The 24607-nt window shown below is 38.8% G+C and overlaps 1 protein-coding gene across 2 annotated transcripts in view; it reads right to left on the minus strand.

The window, feature by feature from the left end:
* PRR16 (proline rich 16) overlaps positions 1–24607 on the minus strand; it is a 136474-nt gene that overhangs the window by 29421 nt on the left and 82446 nt on the right. Inside the window, exon 2 of one of the 2 annotated variants that reach the window (XM_063128602.1) lies at positions 18029–18481. In XM_063128602.1, coding sequence (XP_062984672.1) covers positions 18029–18481 — 453 coding nt within the window. Of the gene's footprint in view, positions 1–17584; positions 18482–24607 lie in introns of both variants that reach the window. The other variant, XM_063128601.1, reaches the window with a different exon arrangement.

Genomic DNA, 24607 nt, shown 5'->3' on the forward strand with positions numbered 1-24607 from the left:
AGTTTAACTATGTGCTGTGTGAAGAAGTACTTCTTTTTATTTGTCTTGAATCTCTAACCAATCAGCTTCATGGGATGACCTGGGCTCTAGTATTATGAGAGAGGGAGAAAAATGTTTCCCTCTCCATTTTCTCCACCTCAGGCATAATTTTGTACATCTCTATCATGCCTTCCGTTACTGACTTTTTTTTCAAGCCTAAACAACCTCAGATGGTGCAACTTCTTCTCATAGGGAGGCTCTTGTCAGTGGGCCCCTGACGGTGTGTGGACCCTCGGCAGGTGCCTGACCATGCCTACCGTAGACACCAGCCCTGCCAATGAAACACAATACTTGTGGGATGTAGGTGTTTAGATCACATTACAGCAGTTCTGTCCCAATTACTATAGCTGCTCCTTCTTTCCAGGCCCAACTTAAAGGCTGGTCTTCTGCTTTAATTCCTTAAACAGTTTGAGACCAGGTTATTTGTATGAGATTGGCCAAGTGTTGACATTCATATCTTAGACCCTGGTCTCTGGCCCACTTTTAAGACCTGTGAGACTAATGGGTACAAGGGCGCAGGGCCTCTGGAATTTCTTCCACAGGGAAATATATATAGCGTTGCCATTGCTGGTTTTTAAGAGAGTTTTGAAGATGTCTTGGTGTGTGTGTGTGTGTGTGTTTAGCTGCTGCTGGTTTTAATTTAATGCTTACATTGAAAAATGTTGTACCTACTGGTTATTATTTATTAATTATTTTATGATGCTTTTACATCTTTACAACTTTCTTTAAACCACATTGTGAGGGTTATATGCCATGAAAGGTCAGTTATAATTCCTTAAATAAATAAGATATTTGCTGATCCCAGACGTGGGTATGGTTTTGTTGCTGTTGTTGCAATCTCATTCACAAAACCTCTCCCTGTCAAACCTCTCCCAAAGCAAATTCTATCAAACCTCCCAAAGCAAATTCTACCATTGCTCCCAAAGCAAATTCTACCAATGATATTAAACTCTACTTAGTAATATTTTGAGACTAGAACTATCAAAAATGAGCAATTCAGTCTTATACTTCAAATTTGTGCTAGCTTGCTAGTAAACAAACTTCATTTGCAATGAACTTAGCCATTTCCTTTTATTTGTAAAATACTCTAGGCCAGTGTACCAACATTATGTACGCCCCTCCTTCCTACTATAATTAAGGCCACAATTCTGTGCATGTTTTGACAGAAAAAAGTACAACTCCCAGCATTGACTTTTTCGGTCTAAACACGCATAGGGTTGTACCCTAAATGTATTAAATTGACTACGTTTCTTGCAAGTGCAATTTCCCAGTCTTCAGTTTAGTCTACCATTTTGTAATAATATGTTCAGTTTTCCTGAATAAAAAAAGTATCTCTTTCAGATTTTATTGCTTTTGCATTACTTTTTTTCACTCTTCTTCCATATTTAATGTTCCAGAATTTGTCCATCTCCCTTCTGAGGCTATCAGCACATTCTGTAATTTGGTCCCGTCAGGCAAGGTCAGCTCAAACAGTAGGAAGTAAAGTTCTAAAACCATTGCATATTCTAGTAGCAGATATCTTGTTAGCATATCAGGAGGAGCTTAACAGCAGTGATCTTCACTGTTTTCCAAGTGGGAGCTATTCTACCCCCACCTTCCACTCCCAGAAAACACCTCTTTTTGTGTGCGTGGGGGGCAATCTACATTTGGAATTTTCAATATTCCTTTATAATGTAAATTATTTCTGAAATTACTGAACAACCATTTAGGGCTTGCAAAAAGCCAGCACTTGAGGGTAGGTACCATCTGCCACCACATTATGCAAGTTTCTTCTTCAGAAGTTAGATACAGGTTGCAATTAGCCCCTGGTAGGTTATTGGTTTCTCTAGATGGATCTACATTTTAAACAAACACCATCTCTTGGTTCAGAAACCAAAGGATATGATCTGTGCAAATGCTCTTAGAAATGGAATGGGGAGGGAATTTCCCATTTCCTAATCAATAGCAAACATGTTTACAGTTAAGTAGCTTTCAGTTACCTGCTTAGTACCACTAGAGTATTATACAAATTATATTTCCTCAGGAATCTCAGGCCATAGCTAGACCTAAGGTTTATCCCTGGATCGTCCAGGGGTCAAACCTGTTCATCTAGGTGACACACAGGGGATCCAGTGCTCAGGCAGGGGTGAACCCTGGATGATCCCAGGATAAACCTTAGGTCTAGCTGTGGCCCAAGTGTTTATATGAGCTTTTCATTCTCTGTCTTCCCTAAACCATTCCTTCCTCTTTTGTTCTCCAATGATAGGTAGCTTGAATGTGTGAAACCCTAACCCTAGAAACTGTCAGGCATAAGAGACCAAGAAATAATTTGCTCCCCTGAATACCTTTTTACATGGATTTAGAAAGACCAGGCCTACCCCAGCAAACAGTGACTCTTACAGTCACTAAATGGATGCAGAACTGGGGAACTGTAGCTTGATGAAAGGACTTAGATAGATGAATCTATTTTGCACTTGACCTGCTCAGGCAATCCTGTTCCATTACATTCCAACCCACCATGGGAATGCACAAGTTACCACATGTTGGAGGAAGCAATTAAAAAATCAACCACCCCGATGTGCATCATGAAAATAGTGGTCTACAATATTATCACAAATTATGATTGTAATTCCAAAGATTACTATGAATTTTTCAAATGAAGAGAGCCAAATAAAAATAGCAACACAGCCTTTCATTCTGCTTAAAGGTTCTTGAGGAATGCATCATTCCGGAGTAATATTCTATTACCATCACTTTCTTCTTCTCCACTCCAAACAAATTAATAATAGATTGCCTGCAAAAATCAACAATCCAGAGACTTTGATACTACCTTTGTAAAAGAAGAAGCTATAATTCACATCATGTTAAATATGGTGTTAGATTTTATTGGAATTTAGAAGGCTACTGAATTATATTATTGGTTGTAAAAGCTTTAAATGTTGCATGTTGCACTGGATGTCTTTGAGCACAGAGGTAATTTAATTGCTATAAATAAATAAACAAACAGCAGTTTTCAGTGTGCTGGAGTGGAAGACATGACAAATCCATTATAGACACATGTTCAAAATCCACAGACTTAACAGGCATGCTTCTGAATTACAAGCCAATTAAACACCATTATCACGACAGAAAAAGGAAGGTTCATAATTGCTTCTTCATTGTGCAACTAGACAAATGTATTGAAGGAACCACAACTGGGACACTTTTCTGTAAGAAAACTGGCTAATGAGAGCACCCATAAAATAAATCGGAGGAATCAACACACCTTAATAAATATATATTTATATTCAATAAGGAGTTGAGCTTCTCTAGCAGCTTTATAAATAAAAGTGAATGAATGTATTGAGTCACCATCTCACTTGTTTCTGTGTGCTCCCTCACTCAGTCCTGCTCCATGACTCCAAACCAGTCGCTACCGCGGGTACTCTTCTGCCTTCCCCAACACACACACACACACACAGAAGAGTAAAGGCCAAACTACTTGCTTTGATAATCATGTAGCATGTGGTCAATAGTTTTATTTATTGTAGTGTAACTGCACATCCCCAATTCAGATAAGGGCCAGAATGTTCTGAAGGGGAGAAATAAACCTTCCCACCCACATTCCCCCCTGCATCCAAATACCTAGGGAGGATGTTAAAAAAGAAGGGGGAAAGTCTTAACTGGAGAGTGTTCTCCATTGCAGGAACAGAATGCTGAACTAGGTAGACCTTTGTTTAATCCAGAATGCCTCTTCTTATATTCTTATGAATTCCTACATGGAATTTCATTACTAAGAAAAGCTGTCCTGTTTTTAGAATATCATTCTAAAGAAAGGGTTTCTAGACCAACCTTACTGTGTTCAATAGCTAGAAGTATTGATATTGCATTTTTATGGGTCTGTTCTGTGGATTAATCCCACTGCACCTAAATATAAGGATGCTTTCTAGTATAATTACCATTTAGTTGTTATCTCTACCATTTTTATTAATTGTTATCTGTTTTATTTTGTACTTGACCTGACCTAAATTCACAGATGAACTCAAAAGATGTTCATGCAGAGATATCAAATGGGATCAGCATTAACTGCACAAATTCTATCCTGAAGCCCTAATATTGGAAGTCATATCTTTTTTTTTTTTACCAGCTGAAGGCATTCTTTAACGGAAAATGAGATTCTTGATTTAGGTGGTCATGGTTTTAAAATGGGCTTTCATCAAGAGAGAAGTGGTTCTCTTAACATGTCTCAGATATATAGTGTACCAAATGGCCAATTATAGGTTGCTATGGGGTATTCTTACTGCAAAAGTTAACAGCTGCATGTTGCAAGAGTTACAAATAAATACATAAATTATACATGATCTAAGGCAGTGGGGAATGCTGAACAAATGGCTAGAAGATGGTATTGCTTTCATAAATACATATTTTGGAAACTAATTCTATACATATGTTGGAAGATTTAAGTAAGATAATTATAGAAACATTGAAAAATTATTTGAGTTGAATCCAATGTTAGTCTTACTTAAGAGTAGAACCATTGAACTGAATGAGAGCTACAATAGTCCTGAAAAAATGGACAAGTTCTAAAACTCCCATTCATTTCAATGGGTCTACTCTAAGTAGTACTAATATTGGATTCAGCCCTTTGTCCTGATCCTGACCTTATGTCACGTCAGCCCTCCATGAAATAATTAACACTCAGGTAGGGATGGACAAACCGCTCCATGCACCACATGCAGGACTGCTGTCACTTACACACCCCTGTTCGGTGCACTGAGCAAGCTGCCAAACAGTCCACAGGTGTCCAGTGAGCAGCGTGTAGCATCCCCCATCCTGGGAGCAGGCACTGACATCTGTAACTTTGTGTCAATGGTGCTATTTATGTCCTCCATTTTATGCAAATTATGATTTACATAACTAGCTGAACAGCGTTTTTTACACAAATGGCAGCTCACAGATATGTGGGGATCCTCGCACTTGCCCAACTTGGAATGTACCAAGTCGGGTAAGACCGGGGTTCTATGGGCTGGCATCCGGGGGGCCAAGCTAACAAGAGATCACCAAGTTCGAGCTCCAACCAGACTCCTATGACATCCCTACCCTCAGGGCAATGGAGTATGTGCTGTCCACCATTACAAATATGCAAGCCTTGGGTAGGGATTGCTGTAGCTTAGAGCTCCATCAGACGAGTGTTTTATTGCATGCTCATTACTGGGCACTCATGGATTTTTGTGGGTCCTGCTCACGATGTTGTCTGCATCCCATGTGCCTCCCACCCCTTCTAGCCTTCTTTGCATGACAAAAAAACCCCAGTATCTCGGCATGTCTTTCAGATATCTCAGCTTGGCTGCTTCATCGTCGCTTGAAGCTTAACATGGCAAAGACTGAATTGCTTGTTTTTCCTCCTAAACCTTCTCCTCATCTCTCATTCTCTCTTACTGTCAATGATGTTACGCTTACTCCGGTCAAGGAAGCTCGTAGCCTTGGCTTTATCTTCGACTCCTCGCTCTCCTTTATTCCTCATATCGAGGCAGTAGCTAAATCTTGTCGTTTCTTCCTGTATAATATTGCCAGGATTCGATCATTTTTGTCTGTCTCTTCTGCCAAGACGCTTGTTCATGCACTGGTTATTTCACGGTTGGACTACTGCAACCTTCTTCTCTCTGGCCTTCCTTCTTCTCACATCAGCCCGTTGGTTTCTGTTCACCACTCTGCCGCAAAGATCATCTTCTTAGCACGCCGCTCCGACCATGTTACTCCGCTTCTGAAATCTCTTCATTGGCTTCCAATTCACTTCAGAATCCAATATAAACTTCTCCTGTTAACCTTCAAAGCTTTTCACGGTCTAGCTCCTTCCTATCTCTCCTCTCTCATCTCACACTATTGCCCCGCTCGTGCTCTTCGCTCCTCTGATGCCATGTTTCTCGCCTGCCCAAGGGCCTCTACTTCCCTTGCTCGGCTTCGTCCATTTTCGTCTGCTGCCCCTTACGCCTGGAACGCTCTTCCAGAACATTTGAGAACTACAAGTTCAACCACAGCTTTTAAAGCTCAACTAAAAACTTTTCTTTTTCCTAAAGCTTTTAAAACTTGATGTTGTGCAGACTTCTACTGTTACTTTCTACTGTTAGTTTTTCCCTACCCTGTGCCTGCTTACCCTTCCCTGTACCTGTTGGCATTCTCTTCCCCTCCTTATTGTTTTACTATGATTTTATTAGATTGTAAGCCTATGCGGCAGAGTCTTGCTATTTACTGTTTTACTCTGTACAGCACCATGTACATTGATGGTGCTATATAAATAAATAATAATAATAATAATAATAATAATAATAATAATAATAATTTTTAAAGACGGAAGTTGCTGCTATCTCCTGCTGTGGGCTGGAGAAGCTGTGTGTTCAAAACGGCCTACCAAATGGACCACGCGCACATTGTTTAATTCTTTTTTCGAAAGAGGAAGTAATGAGGGACAAACACACCGGCAGAGAAGCGATGATAAGTAAACGTGATTTTCCCTGTGTGATGACGCTCTTATTGTGTTATCCGAAGATGGGTGACAGAGGTTATTTTAGAATTAAACATCCCTAGTATAATTCAGTCTTTTCAGTCATTAGCTGGATGTCCTCTCTTTTCTGATAGCATATTCATCATTATGCTAAACATTTCTTGTTCTTCTATTTATAGGAAGCATTAAGATATATGCTATCATATGGCAGCCATTCCCTTCTGCATTTTATTTAGGCTAAACAGGTCAGTCCTTAGTCTATGTCAGGAGTAGGCAACATGGTGTTCACTGGTACCAATGTGTCCTCAGACATATTTCTTGGTGCTGGTCAAGGTGCCCTACCCCTCCCACATTAAAAACAACAACAACAACAACAGCTGTTGATGCTGAAATCTATGAGTTGAAAACAGTTATTTAGTGTGTTGGGGTTCAGACTGCACCTCTCAGTCTATTGCCTTTCAGGCCAGTTGGTTGTCCTGTGCTCCACTTACAACTTACACTTACCTGAATTGAGATAACACACTTTTTATTCCATTAGCGGCATTAACTAGCCTACCAGTACAATGCTTCTTCTGTTGTCATCAACAATATTTTGCTCACATGGCGACCTCTACCCAACCATGTGTATATATACCTGCCAAGCTAAGATAACACTTCATGTATCTGAAAAGGGGACTCTGAGGCCTTAGTAAATGTGTTAGTCATTATGTCCCAAAATACTCTTTAACATAATAATTATTATTTCCATTTCTGACATGCCTTTCTCTAAAACAGGATTCAAATTAGTAAAACAAAAGGAATATCCATAAAACAAAAATCACAGTGCAAGGGATGAGCTTTAAGCTCAGGGAGTTCAAAATATTTACAGAAAAGGCAGTCCACAAATATTAGTAACTTTCTGCTCTTCTCATTGTTAAGGGGCTCTGAGTGGTCAACAAAGTAAATATACACTGCAATAAAAGTAATGAAAAGTAGCAAGCTCTGAGACATGTCAAAATCAATACAGCATGATTAATTTTGACCAAATCCCATGAAACTGCATGCATTTAAATAAAAACAAAAAACCAAAGCCCAAATGCATATATATATGGTATATATCACATATATTGCCTGTTTTACTCCATTATGTAGTTCAGATCTTGTCAGTGACAAGTGATCTAATGAAATACTCGACCACTTTGGCTCCTGTCAGATATAATATCCAATTCCTTAAGTCTTCTTCAACTCTCAATAGGATGTGTTTTAAATACTGTTTTGACAAAATTGTAATTCATGAGCCTCTTCCAATTTACATTGGGCCCAATGAATAAATGCAATATCCCCAGTGATTTATTTACAGCAAAAGAATCCAGTTGGCAAGACTATCCTGCATATGGCTTTACAAAACCTACAAATAATGTAACAGGATGAACAAGCATCATATATAATGCTATTTACATTTTTAAATGATTTCTGGATAGTAACCATGTAGTCATTATCCACGGGTGTAGAGCATGTCTTGCTATTTCCTGACCATATGGAAATACTATGAAAATATTGCAGTAGCTATTGTGGAATATATACTTAAAATGCAATCTTCCTACCTGACAAAAGGAGTCTATGATAAATGCAGATGTTATGAGGGCCAGTGAGATTAAACGGAAAATAAACATGTGGTTAGAGCAATGAAGCCAGGTTTTGCGGTGGGGTGGGAGTGGGGGGAACAAAACAGAAGAAACAAAGAGGTCAAAGTATTCAAATGTTAAATTCCTTTTTCAAAGGAAGATTTCAAAATGCTATTTCTTAAACAATAATCAGTTTGTACAATAAATTAACAACCGTCTTATCTATCCTGACATGATCGATGATCTAATTTGGTAATATAGCATATTACCGAAAATGACTTATTACCTGTGAGAAATGGCTGGATTCGGTTTGTTTTCAAACAAACAAACAAGTGGGGAGATTGATTGCTGGTATGAAATAATAAAAAATACTGTTTCCACATAATTTTTCATTCATGTTAAATTTGACTGGTTCAATTTCCACTTGATCATGAAGGCAAACTAGTCAACCTAAGCAGCTCAAACTAAAACAAAACTGACAAACGCAATTTTGCTGAGAACGTGTTCTTGAAAGACATTATACAAAAACACTGTAGCATTAATAAAAGTGCATTAGCAGAAATGCATTATCCAAAATAAACTAAAAATAGAAGTTGGCTTTTATTTTCTATTTTTCGCTAGAAATAAAGAACATCCTTTGCCTGAAGCTTAGAGCAGCAAGTGCTGATATCTTTAATTCATTACATGTACACAAATGGTAAGTGGAACATTATTTGAGTGTATATTTCTATTGATGATTCTAGATACCATTTTAATATAGTTTCTCTCTTTCACCATGTTCCATTATAGAATAAATCTTTCCAATTGCCAAACAAAAAGAAGTTTAACAAAGGGCTCCATCACACCAGCGATTTATCACACACTTGCTATACCTGGTATGCGGTTTTGCAGCCCGATACTCACATGATGTCATCCACATCCTCCACTCATTTCACCTCATTTCACCTCATTCCCTCCATTTTTCGTTACTTTTTGGAGCAGGGAAAGTCTGGTATTTTCCCTCCATGTGAAATAAATACACTTCTCCCTCCCATCTATTGCTATCCTTGCATTCTATCAGACCATCCCATTCTTTGTTGGGAGAATGTGTGTCTAAGGGCAGTCTTGCTAACAAATAGGAGGGTGGGGCAGTTTTCCATTCAACCATGAAGGGGGAAGGAGGTCCCATTTAACTCTATGTTCTTACTCCTGAGTAGGCATTACCTAGGTTTTTTTTCCATGACAAAATAGACCCCGGTAAATCCGACTTATTTTTTTAAAGCAAAACTTGCCACCATTTCCTGCTGTGTGCAGGAAAAGCAGCACAATAAAAACACCCACTGAATGGGCTACATGGTTGTTGCTGCTTCCTCTTTCTTTCCCTGCATAAAGAAATCATTGCTATGTGGGACAGCAGCAGGAGGCCATAGCGATGGTAGGGAAATGCAATTTCCCCCCATCTAATAATGCTTGTACTAAAATAGTAACAATAACAATAAATAACCTGATCTCCTAGCTTATTCATTCTGCTACAAGACCTTTTGTTTTTGCTTTTTTGCTCTCTGATGCTCAGATTGCACGGCTGTTTCAAAAAGCAGAAAATTATACTTTATAAATTAAAACAAATTATTTAGAAGTCACTCCTACCCTCCTGTTGAAAGCTATAATCCACAGGAGAGGTTTGTAGAAGTAGAAAAAGCTTTAGAAAAACCCTGAAAGGCGGGGACAAGAAACAGCTCAATGTGGACTGAGCATGCTCAGTGAGCACAGAATGCTGATTGATGGGGGGGATTGGAATACAGTAATTGGCTGGGTGGCCTTCCAAACAGGAGCATTCCACACTACATTTTATTGAAGGCCCCACTTTTTATAATATAAAATGAGTTCACATTTTCAAAAGCTTTGCAAATGTTTACTAAATTAGACATTTATAACACAGAGATCAAATTAGACCTGTGCTCCTCTATTGGTCATTTTATTTCTTCTGTTAACTACTTGTTGGTTATGGTAATAATCAGAAGAAGATTACTGAAAAGTTGAGGAAGCAACTAAAATTTAATTACAATAAAGTATGCGACAAGAACTTGTGAGATTATCTGTGGACTCTTATGAGTCTTTCTCATATTGAAATTAACTCTTTTGTACACTTTCAAACACTAGTTTTAAATTAGGACTTACTATTCTTTTCAAAATGTCAGCATAATTAGAAATAATAATTTGGCACCGACTTCCTCACTTCTGCATTTCAATGCTTGCAATAAAATAAAATAAAATAGATTGCATTTCTAATCAATGCTTCAAGTCTATGCCTTACACATCTTGGTTTTCCCCTTGACAAAACACCACACTATTTACCTTTCCTGCTGCTGGCTCTGGCCAAATGGCTTTGCATCCATTAACACAATTTGTTATGAAACATCATCCAGTGATGTGACTTAATGCCATACAGTGGGGCAAAGTGTAGTGATGATGTTTGCATTACGCTGGAGGTGTTATTTTGAATTGCAACTTTCACTAGCATTTCCCTTCAAATAAAATATTTCCTGTGCTTTCATAAGGTTAAACCAATTACCTTAATGCTTACTTCCGCAAAGCTAACAGCTATTCAAGCCCTTTGTCTTGTTGTGAACTACAAATGGCACATCTGAAATGTCAGTGGCATTCCTAGGTACAACTATATCTTCTATTATGTTACCATACAATTATGGCTTTTATTAATGTAACAACCTGTTTCCATTCTCTGGGGAAATAAGGATTATATGAACACAGCAAGCAATCCTATGCTCTAATAAATAAGCACACGCAGCAGCTTTTATATCCACAGCAGTGCAGCTTGGTAAGAATTTGTTCTCAACAATGTATGCTGCCTCCAGACATTTCTAGTAATGAAAATGTAGTGTGTATCTAGTGGTTATGTGCACACACAAAAAGTAAACAGCAACGACATCACCTCTCTCCCTCCTTTCCTGCTTGAGAGGTAAATAGCAGCATTCCAGTGTTGCAGCATGCTGGTTATAAGACAAATTGGTTATTAAACAGTATACCCATGTTTTGTGATTGTGAAAGTCTTACTAATTTATGAACTCTTGATATGTTTAACATAGGATTCAGAAATAAATTCCAGTATGAATTCTCTACAGTAGTTACAAAGTAACACACACACACAAACACACTGTAAATGTATGGTTGGTTCCCATGCAACCTCAGGGTCAAAAAGAGCACTGGAAGAATCTGTTCTATCGTTTTTGCAAAACATAATGTGTTGTGGAGAATCTTCTGACTAGTTTGCCAACCATATCTTTCCGTAGAACCAAGCAGATTCTAGCCTTGACAATTTGGCACAAGTTCAGCATCTCTGGCAGTGATGTGAAAATTACTTGCATCTGATGGAACTCTGGTATACAAAAAAAAAAATGCAGGATGTATTAATTACTTTCCAACTGGAGATGCTAGATAGTGTCAGCATTCATGCTAAGGAAAGAGCAGATGCTGTGCCTCTACTTCTTTTGTGCGATGGACTGCAGAAATGACTGAGCAAACGTGAAGTACTAATTACAAAACCACTGTTGTAGCAGCAGTAGATTTAGATCACTCACAGGATCCAGATGTAGGTAGTAGAGCATAAGTATTCTGTTCTTCCAAATTTCTTTCCTAAGTACTGTGACACTACTGAGAGCCATATTGTTGTTGTCATTATTATTATGCATTGTTTATACAGCTTCTTCAGTGTACATGGCACTTTATGGAGTATAAGAAGACAGGTCCCTGCCCCAAAGAATTTACAATCTTAAATTTGACACAAGAAGGAAAGGGAAGTGGAGGCACGGGTAAACAAGGAAACAAATATGCAGTAGTTTCAGTTCCACATGCTTATTTTCAGGCCAATTAAGGCATGGGAACTAGGAAATATGTGCTAAAAGTTTCAAGGAAAAGGGAGTTTTGAGAAGGGATTTGAATGAAGTAAGAGAGGTGGCACAACTCCATTGAGGAAAAGAGAAAAGAAATGCATTTAAACACAGTGTGGAAAATGTAGGGCGTCAGCAGTCTTATTTGTGGACAGTTTTTAGACTCTTTATACAATAAAGTAGCTGTTCGAAGAAATCCCATATCTATATTAAGATGGCCAGATATTTTGATAGATATTTTCACTATCACTAGATATTGGTAATTCCTGGGTTAAACAATCTAGGAATTGTCATTACGTGCAAACAAGGTCACAAAGTTGATGGAAGCATGAGTTGTCAATACATCCCAATCCAGAACCATGGGTTGTCTCTAGTTTGTTTTTCCAGTTCACCCACATGGAACTGAGGCCGTTGTTAAGAGTGGTTTTAAGACCAAGCCGTTTTCCCCCTCAGTCGTTTTCACGGCCCCTTCCTGAATTAGCCTTGCTGCGAAGCCTGTCTAGCAACACTAGCAAGTCTCCCCTGCTCTTGAAAGAAGATCAACACTCCTGCCTTACATGTTGAAAGGATGTATGACATAGGGAGTGGGGCCATTCTGGCTAGCCTCGCCCCCTGCAACCACTCCCAACAGTCACACCTTTGCCATTCATGCATTCAGAGGAAGTCATAAGGGTCTCTATGCTACAGATTTGACAGGCCAGTGACAGGAAATGCAAACCACTATTGAAACAGTGGCTGTACTTGGTATTAGTCATCAATTAACTTTAAGTGGTTATACCTATGCAGAATAAATGATTAAAAATTACAGATGGTTTTCCTGCTATCCCTACTTAATTGCAAATTCAACCAAACTACTTAACACAACCAAGTGACCTTTCTTCTGTGTTCCAAGCCTATTTGAGTACCACAATTCTGCTGCCATATTTTCCTCTTTCACAGAAAATCTCTTTCCTTATGTACACATGTGGTATGCCCTGTAGTCAGTCACTCCTACATCAACACATCCTTTCCTGAGCTTCTGGATCTATAAGCTAATAAATGATTTTTGTGGCTCAGGCAGAGCAAATCCATTTGCTACATGAAAAGTGATGCTCCAACAAATGCACAGTTCATTTCCCATGTTCCCCTTAAATTTGCTAAGCAATATAATAATGCATGAAATAAAAAATAAACTGGGGAAATGGCTAAGCCATGGTATAGCAGCACTTGCTTTAGTCACAATTCCAGTTGTACACATGGTACTAAACCAAACTACATTTCCTAGAAGGAATGGCGCAAGAAGTGTGTTTGTGGCAGCCTTATGACATGAGAAAAAACACTCTGAAGGACTTTTCCTGAAGGTTTGCTGACGAAGCTCGTAAATACACCGCCAATTCTAAATCAAGCCAAGAGAGCTCACCCATCACTATCTGATACAGAACTATGATAAACATGTTATTGCATTTTTATGAGCTACACCATTGTGCACTTACATCACCTTGACACTGTGGCCCTTATATTAAATTATGCAACTGCATAATTCTAATTGATTCTGAACACTGAAAATTCCAATATATAATGGGAGTGAGTTATAATCTATACATGGCTCCATATATAGAAACATAATTTGTTTTGAGATTTTAGGTATTCTAAATGATGTACTTAATCTAGTAACCTGTTGTATATCTTTGAGAATATGCTGCTGAAGTAATTATTCCATTCCTTCTAACTAAATTTTCTTGGATGCTATTCTTAATTATATGTTGGTCCTTTATTTTATGAATCCTTTAGATGATCCAGTCAAACAAAGGCACAGTTAAGTCTCACTGAGTCCAATAGAAGAGATAAGCAAATATGCAAAACTCCTTACATTTGATGTTACTTTTATATTCTGCTTGTAAGGTATCCTACAAATTTGAAATTATGTCCAAAGTTCAGAATTATGAATATTTGGCTTATTGCCCTTAATAGCTAGGAATACTCTGTAGTGGTGTAATCCTATAAACATTTGCCTTGGAGTAAACTTCATTGAAATAAATTGAACTTACTTCAGTGTAGATATGTTTAAGATTACATTGCAAATAAGTTTGCCATATGAATGCTTTGTTCCCTTTAGAATCTCAACTGCTTTTCACATGATCATCAGAAACCGCCTCTGAAGTATTCACCTAGTGTACCATCCTGTACAATTCTATCATAGGAGAGACATAATCATAACTATTGCCAAAAGAAAGAAGTATCTTGTGATAGGTTTAAACTATCATGGATGGGTTTATAAGATAAGGAATGATAAGTGTAGACACAATTATATATCATAAATGAATCATAGATTAGGAACAAATATTCGTAATCAGATAGAAAAAACAACAAAATCAATCAATGTGAAATAAAAAAAATAAAGTTGCAGTGGAATTAAAATGCTAATATGCATATGAATTGTACTAATTTGAAAAAAAGAAAAAAAGAAGCATCACACCAAATTAGGAAGCAGAACAGAATAATCAGCATATTAAAGTACAAACATAATTTTAACTTATTTTACTATAAATGACTCAATACTGCAATCTGGAACTGCCACTTGAGAACCTTCATCAATTTCAATAGGATTTGTACATATGTAACTGTGTACAGGATTGCAGTCTTACAGTTTAATTTTAGCTTTTTGGTTGCTAAAGGACTTATGCATCTCCATTATCCTATAAATCTCGGTTACACAGGTATCTGCAGAGTTGTTGAGCATTATTCAAGCAGCACAGAGATGATGATACCAGAACTGGCTTTTTGTTCTTAACACAATGTTCACTCCAAAATTATAACATTCTCTATTGCATTCAAATCTCTTATTAGAATGTACAATTCCCTACAATCTCCTTAAAGAGCATTCTGTATATGACAGCAACACTAAATATATCTTGGTATACTTAGTAAGCTAGGAAAGAGACAAAAAAAAACACAAGTGCAAGTAAGTCTTACATATGTGCTCTAACTATAGACAGGTAAGCTTATCTCAGGTCTTAGCTAGAAGGGGCGAAATGCCGGGGCGATCCCCAGGATCATCCCTGTGCATTCATATGACACATAGGGGATCCCGGGATCAGGGAGGGATGAACCCTCCCTTTGCCCCAGGATCTCGCCCTACCCTTTGACCCCCGTTTTTTCATGGTCCCAGGCTGAGCCCGAGACCGCGGAATGTGTGGACGGGTGTCGTGGATTGTCCCGGTTCCTCACGGTTCCTCCCCCCTCCCTCCCTCTACACCCTATGGTCTAGACATGCCCCTTAGTTGCACTATGACTGTTGGGACGGTCAAAATATTATGCGTTCTATAGGCACTCATTTCTAAAATCAATTTACAACCTGTAGCTATTAGATAAGGCACTGGAACTTACACCAGATGTTCTGCTACCATATTAGCAAGACATAGTGCAGTTGCACTGAGAGTTACACCAAGCAGTTGAAATGCCATAATAAACTACACAGAGACACTGATAAGAGCAGGTCAATACAGTGTTAATAGCCCCTGAACAGGATATCCAAGAGTTTAGAGGGCTTTGGGCATTCCCAAGCTAATTCATTGACACAGCCATGCACATAAGTGATTAAGAGGATGATCCTACATATGTCTACTTAGAGGCAAGTCCCACTGAATTCAATGTCTACTTACTCCCTGGTACATGTCTATAAGTTTGCAGCCTGCATGGGTTTTTAATATGAGTAACAGCTGAACAACTCGGAGTCAATTCCCATGATCCCTGACCATTGGTCATGCTGGCTGAGGCTTCTGAGAGTTATAGTTCAAAATATCTAGAGGACAACCAAGTTGCCTATCCCTGTGCTAAACAAAACTCAGGGTAAAATCGTGAGTATAATGCTGATGTGAAATGTTTCATCAAGCATATCTGCATAAAATGAAAATTTTCACTAACAATTTTCACTACAAATGGCTTGTACTCCAAATATGGATATTAAAGTTAAAGAGGTGCTCATCTCCTTCCCTTTGCAATCAATGGGAGTTTAAAGTGCTTTATTTTGGCCAGATTGTGCCATTAATTATAATTTTATCATTGTTTTGTTTCAATGCTCAACCAAGGCTGTAAACATATGAACAGATAGTATGAGAACTAAATGGTGGAGCTACTGAAATCTCATTTAACTTAATATTTTGTATTAAAGGTTGCAGTTATGGCTTGGCTATAAAGGAGCCATAGTGCAGATGGAAGGCAATTCCACTTGCAAAAAGGGGGAGTCCCCTGATTTTCCCAATTCCTACTTCAGCCTCCCTCTCTAGACACACAATAAGAGCAGCATACCATTCCAGAATATCCAACAATCCCCCTGAGTGGCGAATCAGGATGCACCAGAACTACAGTGAGAAAGTGGGAAGAGGGAAATCCCTGGTCCATGTTCAGAGTTCCATTCACAGAAGTTTGTACCTAAGCCAGTTATATCACCTGGACTTCTCTAAGACCAAAGAAATGTTATCCCCATATCAAGTAACTCTATATTGGAGAAAAGGTGGGTATAAGAATTTCCTGCAACCTCATTTGAAATTGCAAGCATGTTTGTAAACAAAAGTCTCGCTATCATGCCACTTCACTGATTCATCTATCATTTTTTCCTTACAACCTACAAACTTTCAAGATTATTGACTCTGCAACCATTTTTAAATATCAGAGTATTCTTCTCCATCACTTCAACAGTTAACCAAATACAAAGAATTTGGAGCGGGGAGTGGGGGAAGGGAGGGGAAAATATCTCTTGAATACTAATAATTTGTTTCTGGGCAATGTTTTCTATCTTCAAAGTCTGTTTCAACTGTTTAAACTCCTAGGCTGATAACCTATGGCAAATTTCCTATTGCTGTTGAAAGGATTATTATTGCTTTTGTAGAAGGAGAATATAAGCAAGAAACTGAAGACTTAACATATGACCTACCATTAACAAATACACAACATTTGCTCCATTTTTCAGAGCGGGCAGTGAAAGCTGACATCCTATCATGTTTCTTGATGAAAATATTGTTATCCACCTGGGACATTTTAAAGTGATGATGAACATTTGGGTTGTCAAACAACAGCTCATATTTTCTTGAGAAGAAAAGGATTTGCAATATAATATTCTAGGACATTTCTTTGCTTCTGCTGCAAATTCCACAATCTCTGCAGTTTCAGACCATTCTGTGTAATCATATAACACATTCCTAGAAAATGTATTTTGAAAGTATGACATACTATAAAACTAGGGTAGGGAAGGTGTGGTCGTTCAGAAGTTGTTAGACTACAACTCACATCTACTCTAGCCAGCAAACCACTGGTAGAGGTGTATGTGAGTTGCAATCAAATACCCGGAGGGTGCCATGTTCTTCATCCCTGCTTTAAAACCTACACTGCTGGAGAAATTATTGTATTTTGAATAGAGGGCTTTAATTCACCATTAATTGCTACTGCATGTCTACAGTTTCCCAGATAAACTGTTAATTCTTTAGGTTATAGAAAAAGGTGTTCTGCTTTAGTAATATATACCAGTGATGACCTGCTCTACAATAAATACACTAGTTTTCAGCAATGAAATTATTAGATGTGTGCATCAAACATCACTGAATGATTTTCTCTGTACTTACCACATTATTTTTATGCCACTTCATAGAAGAAAGGGTGTAATATATTTGGGCTTTTTATTGCTTGAGTAGAAAGTGCTCGTTACCTTTTTTGTATGTTTATACATAAGAAAAAACAAAGAGTTTTCCAAGTGGGATACATCACACTGTTGTAGTGGTCGATTTCCTCAAAATGGTCTTCTGGGGTTTTGGTGCAGTTTGTGGAGGCACAGTTGCAGGTCTGAGAGGAGGAAAGCTACTACTAGGGCTTATTCCCACCCCTCCATTTTCTAATGGAAAAGGAGGAAGTGGAGGAGGTGGTGGTGGTAAGGGAGGACATTGGTGAGGGAGCTTTCCCGGCATGTGGGCAGGTTCACTGTGCAAGTGAATCTCCCTATTTTTAATATTATACCGAACATCACAATCAGCACAATAGCCATGGTACTGCACCTTTTCATTAAATCGTACCCGTTCTCGTGTTCCAGGCTGAGGACACCTGTCTTTCTCAGATCTGTGCATCAGAGGTTGCATCGGAACTTTGTCCAAGTTACTATTAGGTATACAACATATATCTCCATTTGGAATTTTATTTGGTCCTCCTGGTAAACTTCCATTTCGTAGCAGAGTCCCATTAGTCTTTACAGGGTTGGCAGAGATAACTGTCCGGTGAGAGTCTTCACACTTCACAGGAGTCAACCGTGGAGGTGGTGGTGGTGGATTGGGCTTCCTTAGGACTGTAAGAATGGCAGATGGGTGGGCTGGAGGCTTGATGAGTGGTGCATTGGCACGCACCTTGATTTTTTCCAAACTTGATGCTGTTGTGCTACTTGAGCTGCTGTTCAATGTGTCTGTTTTTGAACTGTCAGTCATCTCATCCTCTAGCTGCAGGTCTGACGTCAGTGTATCAATCTGATCAACCACCTGCATGAAAACCAAATGCAAATTGTAATAAAGATTGATGACAATGAAAGGGAGATGGGAAGTCAGTTCACAATCTTCTTTGATTTTATTAATAGGTGTAAGTTCTTTCTATTTAATATGCAGTTTTGCAAAGCATACTTTCTTTCCTTTTATCCCCCTAATTCCTATTTAATCTAAAAATATTATGTTTGCTGTACTCATTTAGAATTCCAAAGAAATATCATTTTAGAACTTCACAGCAATGAAATTCTGAATCTATTTTCCTGGGAACACCTTTATGACCACTGTACAAGTGACAGTTAAATTACTGATCCCTAGCTTGGATGGAATGATTTTGAAAGTAGGTCTACCATAAAAGACACGATTGGTCAGAATTTCATTCTGTTGACTTTTTTTTTTGTTAAGAACTTAGCAAAATTCATAAACAAGATGGGAAGAACTCACATGTTTTGTTTTTTAATGTGTATGGGAGAAAGCAAAACTGAAAGATTTATCAAGGCAGAGAGCTGGGAGTGCTGAGTTCTTAAAAGTCTGGGTTTGAATCCTTGTGTATTCAACGGACTTTGTGTTTGGGTTGCCACCTCTTTCATAGCCACATGGCAGGCACAACATGGTCCTTTCCATGTCAAAACAGCTGTATCTTTTAAACCTGGCCACATGCCATATTCTGTTAGGGCTTTATTTTTTTAAGCACTTACCAAAACTTACAGATTTCTTCATAAATAGAAGAGAAAGTATTTGAGGTTTTTTTGTTTTTGTTTTTTTAAAAGAAATGAATGTGGGAGAAAGCAAAACTAAGAGATTCATACATCCCTACTTCTCAGAGCCAACCCTGAACAAAGCATATATATATATACTGTATATCGAGATGAAAAAATTATGAAAATATAAATCTATAGGATGAAGCAGAGGACGCATTTTCCTACTTTGAACCATTATAAATCTATCTACAGTTACCTACTTATATCAACTGGCAAGCAGCATTCATATTTCTCTTTCCTAAAGCATGGTTGCAAATCCATGTAGGAAACATCCACCGTAGCACTTTGACCATTCCTTTCTGTTTTTTATTCCTGTGATCAAATGCCCATGGAACAGAAGTTGCAGGGGTTAGTAACACTATGGGTTGAATTCAGTGTTAGTTCTACTTTCAGTAGATCCATTAAAATGGCTGACTTAAGTCCCATTCATTTCCGTTGGGTCTACTATATGTGAGACTAACATTGGATTCAAGGCATTACTTTTTGAAAGAATATAGAGATGGAAATGTTAAAGAGCGGGGTCAAATAGAACTGTCACAGAAGATACTTTTTTGCAATGCAGTGCCATTTGACCCATTACTTACATTTCTTTTTCTAAATGCTTTTGTGCCACCAAAACATACAGGAGACGTTGAATCTTCTTCAGTGCAATCCTATACCAGTCCACTCCTAAGTATGTCCTATTGAGTTCTACTGTGATTACGTCCAAGAAGATAGGCCCAGGATTGCAGCCTTAATACATCTCTCTACTCCAATCATCATTTTGAGATTTTGGGCATGTCAAGATCATGCCTTATCCCGGGGATCGGCCCAGGACCATCCCTGTGCATCCACATGATGCACAGGGCAGGGAGAGAAGATCCCTCCATTTCCCCGGGATAACTGGGACAGCTTTTAGCCCAATTTTCCCTGCAGTCTTGGGATCGTCCCGAGACTGTGGGAGGTGTGGGCAGCCGTTCCGGTTTCATCTTGCCTCTTTGCGAGTAAACACGAGGAGGCGGGAAATGGGCATGGGGCACAGAGCTCTTCAGGCGCTCCATGCCCATTGGAGGTGGGGGGGAGTGGTTTATTTTTAATGAACTTTTCGTTGGAGCGTATGTGCGCTCATTTTCAGTAAAAAAAAAAAAAAAGCAGGCACAACATCCTCCTTCCTCCCTGGACGTTGCGCACCGCATGTGGACAAAGGGGAGGGTCTCGCAATCAGCATATCGCGAGATCCTCCCCTTCCCCCCCCCCCGTGTAGACATGCCCTTTGCCTCTTTGGGGGAAATCTTCCCTCTAGTCCAGTTTTGTCTATTCTGAAGGACAGGAGCTCCCCAAGGCATCAGGCAGAGGCCCTACATATAACCTGATAAGAGGGTGAAATGTGGCACATTTGCTCTAGCATTGAGCAATCATTTCCACCCATTCCACAAAACACTTCAATACATTAAGTATCCCAGAACACTGTGGTTAAACCCTTTTGCTAAGCTAACTGGAATGGGGGGGGGGTTTCCAGAAAGCTCAAAGTAAACTTGACAAAGTCAAATGTTCAAATAATTTCAAGCAATTTCTCTTTTACTGCTTTCCCATCTCTGTAGAGAATGTTAACCATGACATTTTAAAAAGAAAAAAACAGAGAAATTAAAAAGGGAGTTTAAACAGTAGTTTACAGTTGTTTGAGTACAAAGAAATGGGAACCTTTAAAGTTTTTACTCATTTCTCAGCTCTTTCATATTCTCTCAGAGCATAGAAAAAGGATTAAATTGAAAGTTCTTAGAGTCACTGTAACTACAGAAAAATATGGGAGTATATATTTCCAACAAATGCTTTTTCTAAAACAGACTTTCTCTTAGATGTTTTCCCTGTATAAGCAAATATTCAAGCATTTAAACACTATTTAATAAATTAGAATCATGGGAAAGTGAATTTCAATAATTAATTCCAAAACTCACTATAAACTGCTGTTTATCATTCAAAACTGCTTTTTATAGTTCACATCTTCCCATAAAATCATAAACTACCAACGTGATCTGCTAAAGCCTTCTTGTACATTGAAGTTCATTAAATGTTTTTGGTTAAAACTACAATGCCATTTTAAGATAATGGAAAAATACTTTCTAATAGTTAATTTTAGTGTGTTACTTGATACATATTGCACTACAAACTGCACTTTTAACCACTGCTATGTGTTAAAACTATTTGTGCTGATTAAAAATGTTTGAAGTACCATATGTTTTATCTTAGTCATTTACCCTCAAAGTCACAGCAAAAATTCCACAAGATGAGTGAATTTCTTCAGGTTTCATTGTAAAAAATGTTGGGGGGGGGATCATAAATAGTGTACGCTTTTCATGTGAAACAATCAGAATGTAAAAATGCAACAGAAACAAGGTAGAATAATTTTACTGCAGGGGAAAAGTCAAAGGTCAACCAGAGCCAGAGAATATCATATTAACCTATTCGTTCTATGATGAGGAACAACTTTCATTGCAATCTTCTCCCTTGACGAAGCAAATACACACACACATGCACACGCACACACTTCTTTCCAGGGTTAAGGTGATCATTAATCAAAGGCTGACTTATCATGGCATTTCTATGAACACTGGTATGGATACTCAAGTACAAAGTGCCTGCTCTGCCCAAACAATAGAAAGAGTTCGTGCATATATCCAGGGCCACGGCCAGGCTCTAGTGGCATAATACTGCTGATGCCCCCCCATTTACAAACCACACAACTCCCCCCTCCCTGGGAGCATCTGATTGGTCTTGCTATTCAAAATGTAAGGGACTGTTTTTGTTTTGAAATGGAGCAATGTGGGCTCTGCAGGCACTTCCATTCTGCCAGTGGGGCCAAGTGGGCAAGAAGGAAGACTGGAACAGGGGAAGGAGGAGCCACCATTACACAGCAGCAGTCTTATCCTGGCAGAGCTACAGCAGAGTAAGGCTGGGTCCTTTTGAGCATCTGGGCAGCCGCTGCCCACACATGCCAACCCCTGCATATACGTCTTGGTGCATTCCCTTTTTAAAATATATACAAGCAGAAGCAAATCACGTATATATTAAAGTAGAATATTCCAAAATAACAACAACAACAACGACTTAGGCTTGATAAATAGTATATGTATTTTTTACTCAGGTACCCATACTATTACAAGCTACCTTTGCATCTACCCTAAAAATAATCCTTTATTCTAAAGATTCTTATCATGCCTCTCAAGAACGATACTAACTGCCACATAGCAGGTTTTGAAGTACATTTTGGGCTTTTCTTCTTTGCATGTCAGTAAGCTTTCTCCTTATGGCATCCTGGAGTTTGGGCTGACATACAGGAAAATAAATAAGTGGATAGAGGTGCAGTTTGGAGAAAGATATTAGACAAGTTGGACTTTTAGGGTTATGACTATAATGACAGATAGTTTTTATGCCATAACGTTTACATATATATTTGTGTTTAATGGTGTAAGTGCTATATAATATTAGGACATAAATACTAACAAGAAAAGTGTTGCATACATGCCTGAACCTTGGAAGAAAATAAATACAACACAAGGGATTATTTAAGTTAACTTGTCATTTTTAAAAGGTTTGAGATAATCCATATTTTATATCTTCTGAAGTCTACTGAAGTAGATTGACACTGATCTATAGCCCCATCAATCTAGAATAACTTGGAATCACACATGTACCTCAATTTAATTTCAATATAAATATATGTTTCAGTTGCTGTACTTATAATAATAACGGAAAGGAAAATTAACACTACTGTGGCCTAACCATCATTATATAGTTCCAGAATGTATAAACCACATGGTAGCAGGGGACAACTTGGTGCTCTCCAGATATTTTGGCTTCCAATCATCCCTCTCTATTTGGCTAGGGCTTATGGAGATTGTAGGCCAAAACATCTGGAGAGCCACAAGTAGAATAGCAGAGGATAAGACAGCAAGATCTAAAACAAGGATCTAATATTTGAATTTTTAAAATATCCTGAGCATTTCATGCTGATAAATATTTCAAGTATGAATTTGGCATAAAAATTCTTGAAAAATATTCCGTTTTTGTGCACAATGCATATATTCTGCCATGTAATATAAAAAATTAAAGCCAACATGAGCTTAAACTGCAGTTGTACACATAGGTGTGGATGCAGACATAGGCCTTTGCTAGACCTACCTCAAAATCCGGGCGTAAGGAGGGGCGAGCCCACGATGCAAGTATCGCAGGCTGTCGCTCTAATCCACATGTCAGGTGCGACAAGGGGAAGGAAAGCCCCGTCGTGCCCGATATTTTCTTTTTGGTTTAAAGGGGCTGCTGTGCACGAATGCTGGAGCGGCAAGAGTGAGGTGTTTTTTTAAAAAAAACAACAACATTTGGCCGCTCACCCCACCCTGCCCTGATCTCCCCACCCTGCCCCGATGGGCGCAGCTCATGTGGAGTGCTGCGCCTCATGCACGGCTTCTCCCAGCTCCTCGCAAGTAATCGCCGGAGCCGGGAGAAGCCACGGAACGGGCCACACACTCGCGGTCTCGGGCTCAGAAATATCAGGCTACAAGTGGCACCTGTTATCCCAGGGCAAGGGAGGGTTCATCCCTGCCTGAGCCCAGGATCCCCTGTGCGTCATCTGGACGCACAGGGGCGATCCCGGGTATCAGCCTGGGATAACCCCTCGTCTAGCTAAGGCCTAAGTCATCTTATAGTACAACCATTGAAATGAATGGGTCTTACGTTAGTCTTGACTACCTTGCCATATTGATTTTAATGTAAATATGATTAATTCTGGATCCAACATAGGATGTATGTGAATTCTGTGGTGAAAACTTGACAGATTGTTCTGTTTAGGCCCTATGTATTTCATTACATTCCCTCGCTTCTGCTTGGTGGAGTCAACTCAATCTTTGGCAAGTTGAACTAACACATGGATTCTGTTTTATTTTTATTGTTTAATAGCTGCAATTTGCACATGGGGATGGCTTTTGAAATGTGCACAAATGAATGTCATATATTGTCTGTACTTGTTAATGAACTATTTAATTTCATCCTCCAGTTCCCCAGCAAAGATGGCAGGTGGGGGGGGGGACTGACAGGTTCTTTGACAAGTTCAGAATATGGCTCTGCTGGGCTAAAGGAAGTAGTGTGGGGAGAGGATGAAACTGACAAGGATATTGGCAAGAGGGAAATATACATCCTCAGGACTACATAATAGACCGGCGGATTTGGAATTGCGCAAGATTACCAATAAAACCTTTTTTAAAAAAAAATACATGATTTGTGTAAATTTGAGGATGTTGTTGTTAATTCGTTCAGTCGTTTCCGATTCTTCGTGACTTCATGGACCAGCCCACGCCAGAGCTTTCTGTCGGCTGACGCCACCCCTAGCTCC

This window comes from Elgaria multicarinata, chromosome 6 (assembly GCF_023053635.1).
Source record: "Elgaria multicarinata webbii isolate HBS135686 ecotype San Diego chromosome 6, rElgMul1.1.pri, whole genome shotgun sequence".
NCBI classification, from domain to species: Eukaryota; Metazoa; Chordata; class Lepidosauria; order Squamata; family Anguidae; genus Elgaria; species Elgaria multicarinata.